Source organism: Pseudonaja textilis, chromosome 1 (genome assembly GCF_049901715.1).
Source record: "Pseudonaja textilis isolate UNSWEBS1 chromosome 1, rPseTex1.2, whole genome shotgun sequence".
Classification (NCBI taxonomy): domain Eukaryota; kingdom Metazoa; phylum Chordata; class Lepidosauria; order Squamata; family Elapidae; genus Pseudonaja; species Pseudonaja textilis.
Window position 1 is genome coordinate 69,158,756 of NC_141990.1, and position 12,962 is coordinate 69,171,717.

A 12,962-nucleotide genomic window follows, 5' to 3' on the forward strand; every position below is an offset into this window, starting at 1 on the left:
CAGCATTCAGACACTGAATACTGGAATTGTTGAGCTTTTGGGCTTATTTGTTAGATTGCAGATGTAATGAGCAAGAAAAAAAAATACTTGACTCATGTGAGGGTGGTGAAAAGAAAAAGTGGAGATAGACACATTTCATTCATGAAATCAGACCAGGATACAGGAAAGAAAACTGTACTGGTTGCATTAGTTTGTTCATTTATTTCCTGTCATTATTTTTACAAATAATACAAGATGGCGAATATATCTAGCACACCTCTTCTTTTTCTTATTTTTTTCCACAACAACTCTGTTGGGGTGAGAGAAAGTGACCGGCCTAAAGTCACCCGGCTGGTTTTCATGGTTAAACCAGGACTAGAGCTCATGGTCTCCTGCTTTCTAGCCTGGTACCTTAACCAGTAGACCCTTTGCTGATCATGCTATCCTTTTCAACCATCTGAGGGGGTTAGAGATTGTGGTATTGTGCTCCAGTGATTCCATTCCTTCCTTCCATTCCTTCTTTTCATTTCTTCATAGGTGTGTCTAATCTGTGGTAGTAGATAACAAGAGATTAGCCCAATGGCCTGCTATACCAGAGTGTCACAGAGCTTGGTTCTCCATCCTACTTTTTAATCTTAGCTACTGGATCAGGTCATTAATTAGTTTAGGGTACAGTATCTTATATATTACCACCCACACAATATAGTTAGTATCTTGTTTCAGAGCTTGGAGGCTATTGGCTATGATTAGGAAGGAACAAACTGAAGCTGAATTGAAGGAAGATGAAGTATTGTTCATTTGCAAGTTCTCTGCTAGCTCTGGACTTATCTCTCAAGAAGTGGGTACTACCCTCCAGGGAAGCAGATCTATGATTCAGGAGTACTTCTGGGCTCAGAACCACTGCAGAACCACTGCTGAAAGGTTAGGGCTATGACCCCAAGAGCTTTTAGCCAGTTCCAACTAGTGTACCTATTACTGTTCTACCTGAAGTGGAACATTCACTAATAGTTCCCCACTACCATGAAATCAGGGGGGTTGGGGCCAGAAGGAGGGGCTTCTCTAAAATGGTCTCTATATTAGCACACACACTCCATATAAAAAATGGAAGCAAGTTAAGACTAAACTCTGGTGAAATGCCGGTGTGTATATTGCTCCAGTTAGATAGTTGGTTTTAATTTTTTATTAATATTGTTGTTATGCTATTATTGTTTATGTTTTGTTCTCTATATATTGCTGGGAGTCATATAGTTGCAGTGATCCAGAAATCTAAAAAATAATAAAACAATGGACCTTTAACTGTTGGTAAACAAAACATAGATCTCAACTGTTATATTAAAATTTATATTTAGTCATAGGTCAACATTATTATTACTGAAAAACATTATTTAAAAAAGGGATCTGTAATAGATTCAAAATGTTTGGTTCATTCTTAATAAACTGCAGATTGGTGAAAAAAGAAACTTTCCTGGAGGAGAAGAGAAACAGGAGAAGTGCACAAGGCCAACATTCGCTTTCAGATTTAAAGCTATATGCAATCTATGGAATTGATTTTAATTTAATGTTAAAATTGTAATTTTGGAGAACAGAATTTTGCAACTATTGCTCTGAGTTGGTTTTTAAGAAATATGGTGTGAAGATAAAAATGATTTTTTATATTAGCTGTTTAGATTTAAGCCAACTAATATGAATTATTTCTTATTAATAGGTTTTGATTTTGGGATACGTCAGAATGGTGAAAGAGTAAACCACGTGAACCTCCCACCCTGGGCTCGAAATGATCCAAGATTATTTATCTTGATCCACCGTCAAGCTTTAGAGTCTGACCATGTTTCCCAAACCATCTGCCATTGGATTGATTTAGTATTTGGGTATAAACAAAAAGGCAAGGCCTCCGTTCAAGCTATTAATGTTTTTCATCCTGCTGTAAGTACCTTTCTTTAAAAAAAATACATTCCTTTGATTCAATGACAGTATTAGACCCAACATGTACGAGGGATCCAGGCTCATTTAAAATGTAGCATATTCCCATTCTTGTGTGGACATTCCTACTAAAGAACAGCACACCTGTCTTCTATGTGTTAAGGTACTTTATTAGTCTGCAACCAACCAACCCATTACTAAATCAAGTGGTTAGTTCAAAACTATCACTGCTTTCTTTGCATTAAAAAAAAAGAAAACTGGGTATTAGCCATATGTTGCTGAAGTTTCTGAATGATCTCTTCAGCCGTTTCTTGGCGCTCGGTAATGAATAGCAATCTTCCAGCATTCCCTTTTTAGGGTGTATTAGATAAAATTAGAATTATTGTATCCGTTCCTGTTTTAGAATCCAACAGGATAGTAAAGATGGTAGAATTGAAGATTGTGAAGAAGTCGGGCAGAATCAACAATAACAATCTTGGTCCAGTTCCTAATAAATGTCATCGTCTAAGGCAGTGTTTTTTAACACTGGCGGTTTTAAGATGTGTAGACATCAAGTCCCAAAAGTCCACATGTCTTAAAAATGGCCAAAGTTGAGAAATACTACCCTAAGGCATCCATAGCAGTATCAGTTCTAAAATCAGGCCAAGATGCTCACATTAAGGTGTAGATGACTTCTCTGGTGATAAAGATTACAATATTGTAGAGTGGCTAAATTATGGGAGGATCAAAGGTAAATTTTCAGAGGTTCAGAAGCTGGGAGATACAAGATGTCTCTTGTATTAGTGCTTTATGTGTGGAACTTACCATTCCTTCCTTCTGCTTGAATCTTTTTATGTTGATGAAAACTGAAACAAGAGGAAGTCAGAAGAACTTTTGTTAGCTTTGGTGCTACTGTTTTGCCTCAGTTGTACAATCGGGCCTCCAACCTTCACAACTTTAAAACTTGTGGACTTCAACTCCCAGAATTCTGGGAATTGAAGCCCACAGGTGTTAAAGTTGCCAAGGTTGGAGAGCCCTGGTATAGTGTACTTGCTTGGCTGCTTAATTTTATTTATTTAAAAAGTTTTATGTATGCCAGTTCAATGTAATGGTTAAAGTTTTGGACTAGAAATAGGGAGACTGTGAGTTCTAGGCAGATAAATCAACTGGGTGCCTTTATGCCAGTTATTCTTTCTCAGCCCAACCCACTTCCAAGGGTGCTTGTTGTGGGGAAAATAGGAAAAGGAGACATTACTTTCACTACCGTGACTTTTAAAACAATAAGAGAAAACATAAATCTAATAACAGGAATATATCCATGCCCTAAGAATGAATTCTTCTTCTCTTATCCTTTAATGAACACACATGTACATAGATATAATTTGCTTCTGATTTACATTTTAGACATATTTTGGAATGGACGTGTCAGCTGTTGAAGATCCAGTCCAAAGAAGAGCTCTGGAGACTATGATAAAAACATATGGGCAGACTCCTCGCCAGCTGTTCCACACTGCCCACGTCAGCAGATCGAAACCTGTGGAAGGAGAACTCCCTGCTGCAATGGGATTATTAGTGCAGTTTGCTTTCAGAGAAACAAGAGAGCATACGAAAGAGATGGTTTATCCAGTATGTTTCATAATGCTACTGTGTTCATTATAGAACAGAATTTATTCCTGCAACATATTGCAATGTAACACACAGACAGACAGACAGACAGACAGACACAGATACTATTTGACTGTATCTATCCATTTATCTCTTATTGCTTTTTTAATGGTGGGAGGATCTTGGGTGGAGAATATCTGTAGAGAAATCGATATTGTTTTTAAAGCTTATTGTTAAAGTGCCTGTCAAGGCTGCGTGTTACCTAAGTATCTCTTTTCTTTCAATAAGCCTTTTTTTTCTGAATTGGAAGAGCTTCCTGCTTTAGATTCCTTCTTCATTTTATGCTCATACAAGAACAGTTGTCTGTGTCTCCCAATGTAGAAGTCAAGAGCTACTATTTTTTAAAAATAAAATAATGTTCTAAAAGTAGCATTGTTCTTCAAATGCTGTTACTTAATTTCTTTAGAGATAAGTTTAATCAAAAGACCCAACCACATTTTTAAAACTCAGAAAATAAAGATAGCTTTATTAAACGTTTAGACCTGGGTTAGACAAGTCTGATACCATGGCTTCATCACATTTGGATGTGTGTTATGGGTGACCTTTCTCAAATCACTAAATAATGATTTAATAGACTGGCACTGTCAATTCTGAACCAGTCAAGAAGATTTCCTGTCCACTGAACAACAAATAACATAAATATCTGACTGTATATTAGTATATTAATTGGATAAATTAAGTTAAGCTAATTCGACTAAATTAATTAAAATATACAGGTAATCAATGGATCCTCAATTGCACATGGCAGCCATTTTTACACACATGTAGACTTTGATTCTGACTTGCACAAACATATGAACACCCTTCCTTCCAACAGAGATTTGGGGAGGGAGTGGAGGAGGGAAGGAAGGATGGAGTTAGAGATAGCTGAACTGGAAAGGGCAGAAAAGAGAAAGTGGAGAAATAAAACTGGAGGGAAATGAGAGGCAAAGGCAATTGGACAGCAAATAAAAGAGAGAAACTGTATTTAAGTATTATTAAAAAGACTATAGATTTAAATTCACCAAACAACTCTTCCTAAGTAATAGCTTATTTTCAAAGGCTGATACCATTTGTAACAATGATGGTGTAGTTATCTGCTGCAATTATTTTGTCTTCAGTGGCTTCTTTTATGCAAATTGGCCAATTTAAGATGACTACTAGGTCTGTGCAGCTCTTTAGAATTAAAGGTAAAAAGGCACTTTGGAATGGATGGGGACACACAGTTGCAGCAGCTAATCTCTAACCTTTTCTCTGGGATCACATGGCTGCCATTGGCATTTGGGCCCTGTGCCAGGGAAAGGCGTGTTTGGGAAAGAGTCAGGAGCAGGTGCTGCATTAGCCCCTTACAAGCTCTGGATCACGTTTTGTGCTTTCTAATGAGACGCACTATGCAATCCTAATCACTACTCTCCAGTTCACAAGTAAGTGCTTGGGAGAAAGAATGGGTGGGTAAATAAGTTTTCCAACAATTTTATTAGAAATAAAAACACATTAAACCTGGTGTTTAAAAATTGTTTTAAAATGATGCCACTGACTGCTGTTTTGTTTTGTTTTAGAGTCCGTTACCTTGGATCAGAGGCTTAAAATGGGGGGAGTACGTAGGTTCTCCCAGTGCCCCTGATCCACTTGTCTGCTTTAGCCAGCCACATGGAGAAAGATTTGGCTCCTTGCAGGCTTTACCAACTAGAGCAATTTGTGGTTTGTCCCGAAAATTCTGCCTTTTGATGATCTACAGCAAAGAGCAAGGTAAGGACTCTAGTACAAAGTCTTCACAGAAACGTGGGAAACCAGAATTTAGAAAAGGCCAAATTATCCTCTTTTATCCATTGGTTCAGTCATCCAAAGAAGACAAATGAGTTATTGAGACCCACGCTGTGGGTGGTGTAATTGCTGTAGAGATCTTAAAATGGGTGAAAAGTTTGTGAAATGGCTCCCACATGAACTGTACCAATTCTGATGACAACTGTAGAAACATCCACAATGGAGTGGCTCAGTAGATGCAACAAGCTTCTCCCTGCTCCATGTTGAAATTATTGCCCTTAGGTAGCTTCCTGTAGAGATATCTCTAGCTCACATATGTTTTGGATCCCACAGGAATCAGTTACTGTATAAGTAATGTAATTCTGTTTTATTATGGATTCATTAGGCAACAAAAAACATGAAGAAACTTAAGGACTCCAACATTTTTGCATTCTTGTTATGACAAGTTCATTGCTTCAGATTTTAACATAGAGAATATGGAAAGCTTATCTTCTTATGAAGACCCCATTATTTAAGGCTTTAATAGGTTTGTAAAATAATAGTGATGGTAACAGTAAAAGGATAGATTCCAGTGTTTGCTTTTTAGAAAATGATATAATACCTCGAAATGTCAACTGAATTCCACTTCTGTTGCAGGTGTTAGAAGCATGCATAGTACAGATATCCAATGGTCAGCCATCCTGAGCTGGGGATATGCAGATAATATCTTAAGATTAAAAAGCAAGCAAAGTGAACCTCCTGTAAACTTTATACAGAGTTCACAGTTTCACCAGGTAAGGCGTTAATTCTTTTCTGCTAAACTAACTTAGCATTTTTTGGGGGGAAGCAATCCTTATAGCAGTGGTGGCTAACCTTTTGGGGCTCCTGTGCCAAAAATTGTGTGCGCATTGGCGCTCGCGTGCCAGCACCCAGAAGGCAATGCGTGCCCCCCCACCCCCCCTGCGCATGCATATGCAATCCCACCTCTGGCCTCAAACCAGGCCTCATAGCTGATTTTTGGTTGGTTTGAGGCCTTTTTCAGCTCCCAGAGGCTTGAAAAAAGCCTCTGAAAGCTGAATAGGCCCATTTCATCACGGGCCTATTCGGCCTGCAGAGGCTTTTTTCAAGCCTTTGGGAGGCCGAAAAAGGCCTCAAACCAGCATGCACATGTGCAGTAAGGTAAGTTTGCCTGCGGCTCGCGTGCCAGCAAAAATGGCTCTGCGTGCCACCTGTGGCATGCGTGCCATAGGTTCACCATCATGGCCGTATAGCATCTTAACAAATAAAGTCTGTTTAGATGTATTGATCCTAGTCTAATAAGTCACTGTATATCAAATTGAGAATGAACCTTATAACTTTGCTACAACCTACCTCTTAAACACTTATAATGTCTTAATGCATAATTTAATTTCTTAATAATGGAAATGATTAAGTCTATGCTAGTGTTATTATAGTACAACACAGAAAGAAAATGTAAGGCAATCCATACAGTTACAATTAGTCATCAGTAGGATGTGAGCTTTTATAATTTTGAGCTTGTTTAATCAAATACATTAAAGAATGAGTGTTCCTAGTTGCAAACAGAGACAGCTGCTGTTTTTCCTGCTTCTCATCGATCACACTATTCATAAGTGTTTTTGTTACCCTGTCCACCCAATTGTAGAATGTAGGTGTGTATGGCCTCTGGTTCAGGCAAATTAATACCACAATAAACTGCTCTTACATTCATGCTACTCCCTGACTTTCTTAAATCTGTGTTTGCGTTTGATCCTATTTAAATAGATAAAGTTGCTATTTTACTGTTATTATACTATCGGACTTAGGGAATCATTACTCACTTCAGTAGTCAGCAGAAATTGATTCTCTGTCTGAATTAACTAAGAAAAACTACTTGATTCTAGAGCCCAATTGCATGTATTATACATGGGACATGCATTATATCAAAAGCTTGAGCTGCAGAGTTTAGAGTTGCAGCTTTCCATCTGTTACTTAGAAAGCTTATTTCCAGCACCTTTTTAACTTTCTTGTATAGTTTGCTATATGATGCAGAGTAACCACAGTAGGAGAAAGTTTAGTTAATGCTTGTAGATTTGCAACTTGATTATTGTAAATGTGGCTGTGGCTTTTTGTCAGTGGAGGAGTGGAATGAGTTCATGAGCAAAACAGCTGAAGACAAAACAAAGTGGTTTTTCTTCAAATGTATCTGTTTTTAATATCACCTTGGTCAATCTTTGTGATGAACAGCATATAAAGCATAAATACTGTTTAAATGTCTCACCTTTTTTTGTATCTAAGGTAACAAGTTGTGCCTGGGTGCCAGACAGCTGCCAACTTTTTACTGGGAGTAAATGTGGAGTTATCACAGCGTATATGAACAGATTCACTAGTAGCACTGTAAGTATATAAAATTGAGGCTATAACTGCTTAAAATCTGGCTGTAGTTTAGTTTCCCTAATATAGTCCTACTTTCCTAATCTTAGATCCTATGTCTTTCTTGCACATCCTTCAGCTAAATTATTAAATAATTTGATTTTACTTTATTTTGCCAAACATCCAGTTTTAGTTGAACAGCTAGATTAAAGTTTGGACATCTATAAATGTTTAACTTTTACCTCTGCCATTTTGCTAATAGCTAAAAACAAATGTTTTCTCACACACAGACACTCACACACACACACATAAAAATTACCTATCATTTACCTGTATATTGTATATACATGTACATATATATAACCACCAAATATTGTTGCTCCTTTCAAATATTACCTTGAAACATAAACATATGATTAGTAATCTAGTAAGGAATCTCTTAACTTTCAAGTATTTTGATCGTCATCTATTACCCTGAAAATAAGCAAACCTAAGGGCTACATGGCACTCAGTTCCATTTTGCAGGATCCCAAAACCTTCCAGGATCATGTTTGTTTGTTTTTCTTTATTTATTATCTAGATTTATATGGCTGTACTATCAGTGTATGACTCAGAATGGCTAACAATAGAAAAATAAACACAACAATCGTTATAAACAATTAGTATCAAGTTTTGCCCATAGCAAAATTTAGCAAAATAGTCATTACACCACAGTGGCGTTATCCCAATGCTGACACACAGAGCTTGGTTGAAGAGACTGGTCTTTACTGCCTTAAAAGGGCTGGTTGTCAAGATTAAGGCCATCCAAAGCTCACAGGTATGTTGTTCCAAAGAGCAGGTATCATGACAGAGAAGTCCTGCTTTCTGGGTTGCATTAGATGGCACTGTTTAATAAGGTTACTAGTGACATACTACTCTGCCAGATCTTGTAATTGGAGATGGGCAGTGCATAAAAACACAAAGGACTTAATAGAGGATAATCAGCATCCTCTAGCCATGGCTAACATCTCCTTGGGCAGGAGCCAGGAGTCCAAAAACAACCCTGGGTTGTGCATCAGTGTTGCCACATTCAAAGCCAAAGGTGGTAAATTCTCAGCTCAGGGCTGAGGGTGGGCAGCGGATAGTCCTAAATACTTACGGCAACTCAGTCTTGTCAGGATTGACATGTTTCGTCCCATTCAGGCAGTGAAGGAGAAGCTTTATGTATGTTTCCTTTCTGAGCTCTTGATTGTATCTTTTAAATGGTACGTAAATGGAGTTTATTGCTATGTTGATGCTTGTTGATAGCTGATCTGTTCGAATAGCAAGCTTCCAGGAAGGAAACAAAGTGCTAGAATGCATCTTTTGTAGCAGATAACACCCATAAGCAGGGAACAACACTCTTCCTCAGGGAAGAGACAATATTCTAATCAAGAAACTATTAAGGAAGAAACATGACCTCTACCAAGACTGGCAGAGTAAGATATTACATATAAACAGCCAACAAATCCCATTTTCTCTTGCATGTATTATGTTATCTAGCCTGGTAATGAAACATCTATAAGAAAGCAACCAAGCTCAGAGGATATCAAAAATCAAGCAGTTCAGTTCTGACATATATCTATTCTATGGTACATCTAGAGTCCATTTTAATAAATGAGGGTTCACTTCTGATTATTGTGCTGAAAGCCATAACATTCTCTATATAACAACTGAAGTCACACTTTGGATTTTCATCTTGGGAAATTCCCCAGCCAGGTTTTGGGTTACACACATCAAAGGGATTTTGTCAGTTTAAGTAATTGTTCTCTGATTTAGAATAGAGATGATCCTTATATGACTTTGTATCCAAAATATGCTGTTATTATGCAGTTTTTAAAATGGAAAACAATCTTTCCATTTTTTATTTTTTTTTAAATCTCCTTATTCCTCCGCTTAAGCAGCTTGTTGGGTGATTCTGCAATCTGAAAGTAATATTTTCATAACAGCAGTACTTTTTCAAAGTAAATTATTGCAACACAGACTTTGCTTTGCTTGTAAACATTTTTGTAAACATGTTCAATCATGTGAGATAGATTGAGAACATTTGTGTCCCTGCTGTTCAGTTGTAGAAGGTTGGGTTGCCTTTCTTAGGAGCCTCACACTCTGGCCTATATAGAGCAGCGCTCCCCAACCTTTCTGGTTCTGTGGACCAGTGGTGGCTCGCCTGCTGCTTGCGTGGCCTGGTTCCCAACAGGCTGTGGTCCGGTATTGGCTCCCAGTTGGGGACCCCGATACATGGTGTAATTAGTAGCATGAGAAGAGGCCATATGATATAACATGTTCACTAAGGTCTGTTTAGGTTTCTCTTCTAAAATGAATATTAATTTAGAGAAACAGTGAGATTCTGCACTGAGCAATAAATAAGGAAAAGCATGTCAGTTACATGCACCAGTTAGTGAACATGGACTAAATACCTCTCAGTGCCCTTCTTTTCTATAAAAGATAGGTCAGATGCTGAAAACACTGTTTTCAGTGTACAATTTGAATATGCATTATTCGCCCAAAATTATTTTGCAGGATAAATAAATCTTGGATTTGGTATATTAATGGGTTGTTGAAGTCTAGCAGCCTTCCTTCTGGGATTCCAACAAGACAACGCTGTACCTGGCATATCAAAGCTATTGTCTATCACCTCTGCTTTCAGTCATTATCAGCTTATTTTATTACATTCCTGCATTTTAATCAACTTTCTCACCTTTAAGCTGAAATAAAAAAAACAGCATGGAGTAAAAGTTTCTGATTTTGCACACCTTTTGGTTACAACTATAGAAATATATTGTATATATCTGCTCATGAATTACTCAAGCAACAATATGTGCTGTAAAATAAGCAGCTATTTAGAGCTGCTATTAATGCCATAGCAGCAATTGTTTGTCAATCAAGCATTCAAGTTTTAAAGAAAAACTTGAATTGAGACATAGGCAGTCTTGGCTTACTGTTTTTGTAACTGAAATTGAGAAAAACAGTTATATAGGACAAAAATGGTTACAACATTTGGTTTATCAAGTGGAAGGTTGGTAGTTCGGGACCCAAGCACTCCGTGATGGAATGAATTCCCATTCCTTGTTCCAGCTCCTGCAAACCTAGCAGTTCAAAGACATGGAAATGCACGTAGATAAATAGGTACCCCTTTGGTGGGAAGCTAACAGCATTCCATGTACCTTGGTGCATAGTTATGCTGACCACATAACCACGGTAGCATCTTCAGATAATGCCAGCTCCTTCAGCTAAGAAATTGAGATGAGTACCACCTCTAGAATCAGACACAACTGGATAGTGGAAACCTTCCTTTCAGGGAAAAAATAATAAAATGGCACTTGTTGAATCAGTAAAATAATGAATGAAGCAGGTATATCTTTAAATCTAGTCTCAAGTTTGACTTGTAATGTACTACTTTTGTTCCCGCCTTTTGATAAATTTATGGTTGTCTGTTTTCCTTTGCAGCCTTCTGAAATTGACATGGAGTCTCAGATGCATCTATATGGACACACTGCAGAGATCACCAGCTTGCTCGTCTGCAAAACTTATAGTATCATGATAAGTGTGAGCAAAGATGGAACCTGTATCATATGGGATTTGAACAGGTATAAGGATTTTTAAATCATACTCCTTACTGTATTGAATGTCCCCAGTTTCTGAATTATAATGAAGGTTGATTTTCTCCATTTTATAAAATTAACAGTAAGATTGCTTAACCTGTGTATTTTGCCCTATCTACACACTGATGCCAGATTCCAATATTAGTATTGGAAATAAGGATTTATTACTATCGGAAATAAGCATTAATTTAAAATGTTACAACTGCTATTAATCATGAGAATGATTCTTTGAACAATTGAATCATTGTTACAGGCTCTGCTATGTGCAAACTCTTGCTGGGCACAAAAGTCCTGTTACGGCAGTATCTGCTAGTGAAACAACAGGGGACATTGCAACTGTTTGTGATTCAGGTAGGTGTCTTATTAAGTGGAAGCAATACAAACTAGCAATGTTAAGCCTATGAAGTTAATTTTATACAACTTTTCGTAGAATTGCAAAGAATTGCAAATTGTAAGAAATTAAATATTTATCTTAACTGTGGTCAAGATATGCAAGCTTTTGAATTGTGCAGAAGTCCCCATTGGTCAGAATAAAAATGTAACTGATTTCCATCTATACTGAGAAGTTAACTAAATAACTTAATTTCAGGTATTAACTTCAGGTGGATAAGTGAAACTGGCTTACCTGATAGCCCCTCATTTGTCTTAAAAGAGTAGAGTAGGATGATGGTTTAGAATTGGAAGAATAGTTGCTGTGCTTGTCTTCAGTCTAGGGCAGGGGTGGGTAACTATGGCAACATTGCAACCTGTAGACTTCAACTTGCAGAATTTCTGAGTCCATCATCTCTGGGAGTTGAAGTCCATAGGTTATAAAATTGCCATAGTTGCTCACTCCTGGTCTAGGGCTTGGGTGGCTGGCTAGCTAGTTAATATATCAGAAAGTCATTGGCATACAAAAGAATCAGAAAATAGTTTAAGGTCCAGCAAGTAGGTTGCTATTATTACAAATTGAGAAGGGGATTATATTTAAATATCACTGGAGGACTTCTCCTTCCTGTAATAGATGCTTGGATTGTGACTAATGAATACTTATGAAAAGCCAATATATATCAGACTGAACTTTCTGGCACCACTTAATTGGTGCAGCAAAGGAGTTCTTAGCCTGTCAAGGACTTTCCTAACTGCCCTAAAAAGAATAGAAAGAAAGATGCTTTGACCTGAAAGCCTAGAAATATATAACTTTAAAATCCATGCATGAGTCCTTAAATGCAAAGTGCAACCATGCAGTCTTATGTAGTTTTAATAGGAAACTTACTTTTTAAATCAATGAAACCACAACTCTAAAAAGGAGTTTGTTGGGAAAGAAAAATTTAGGGGAAAAACAATAGGGAAATATACTAAGAAAGTCCACTAAAATCACTACAAACAATCTAGCCAAATACATTAAATTGTATCTGCTTCAATAAGTTGATGGGTTTCAGTGCACATTCAGCATATGTTGACCAAAAGATTATCGAAGAAGTTTGTCTCAGCTTTCTGCTCAGAAATTTTCTTCTTCTCAAGCACAGTCCTTAAGTATCAAATAATAAAGGTGATTATGGAAAGCTAGTCCCTTTGGGCAGGTTGTCTGCTGCTATACCCAGACATAAAAATACTTTCATACTTGATATCCTGGGTTTAGCCAGCAAATCAGAAATGATTCAGGAGCTAAACCTACTTTCCTAATGATCCTTGGTGAAATTTTAAAATACAGTCTAATTTTCCCCA

The 12,962-nt window shown here is 37.3% G+C and overlaps 1 protein-coding gene and 1 long non-coding RNA gene across 4 annotated transcripts in view; one reads left to right on the forward strand and one right to left on the reverse strand.

Moving 5' to 3' along the window:
• Window positions 1-12,962, forward strand: part of LYST (lysosomal trafficking regulator) — an 89,934-nt gene that overhangs the window by 65,146 nt on the left and 11,826 nt on the right. For all 3 annotated transcript variants that reach the window (XM_026705214.2, XM_026705215.2, XM_087937153.1), the window contains 7 exons: window positions 1,685-1,902; window positions 3,283-3,504; window positions 5,082-5,271; window positions 5,923-6,059; window positions 7,561-7,659; window positions 11,101-11,240; window positions 11,509-11,606. In XM_026705214.2, coding sequence (XP_026560999.2) covers window positions 1,685-1,902; window positions 3,283-3,504; window positions 5,082-5,271; window positions 5,923-6,059; window positions 7,561-7,659; window positions 11,101-11,240; window positions 11,509-11,606 — 1,104 coding nt within the window. The remainder of the gene's footprint in view (window positions 1-1,684; window positions 1,903-3,282; window positions 3,505-5,081; window positions 5,272-5,922; window positions 6,060-7,560; window positions 7,660-11,100; window positions 11,241-11,508; window positions 11,607-12,962) is intronic.
• LOC148127654 (uncharacterized) lies at window positions 395-5,967 on the reverse strand. Its single transcript, XR_015744292.1, has 3 exons — window positions 5,888-5,967; window positions 2,704-2,744; window positions 395-527 (listed from the first exon to the last, which is right to left on the reverse strand). It is a non-coding gene; the product is annotated as an uncharacterized LOC148127654 (long non-coding RNA).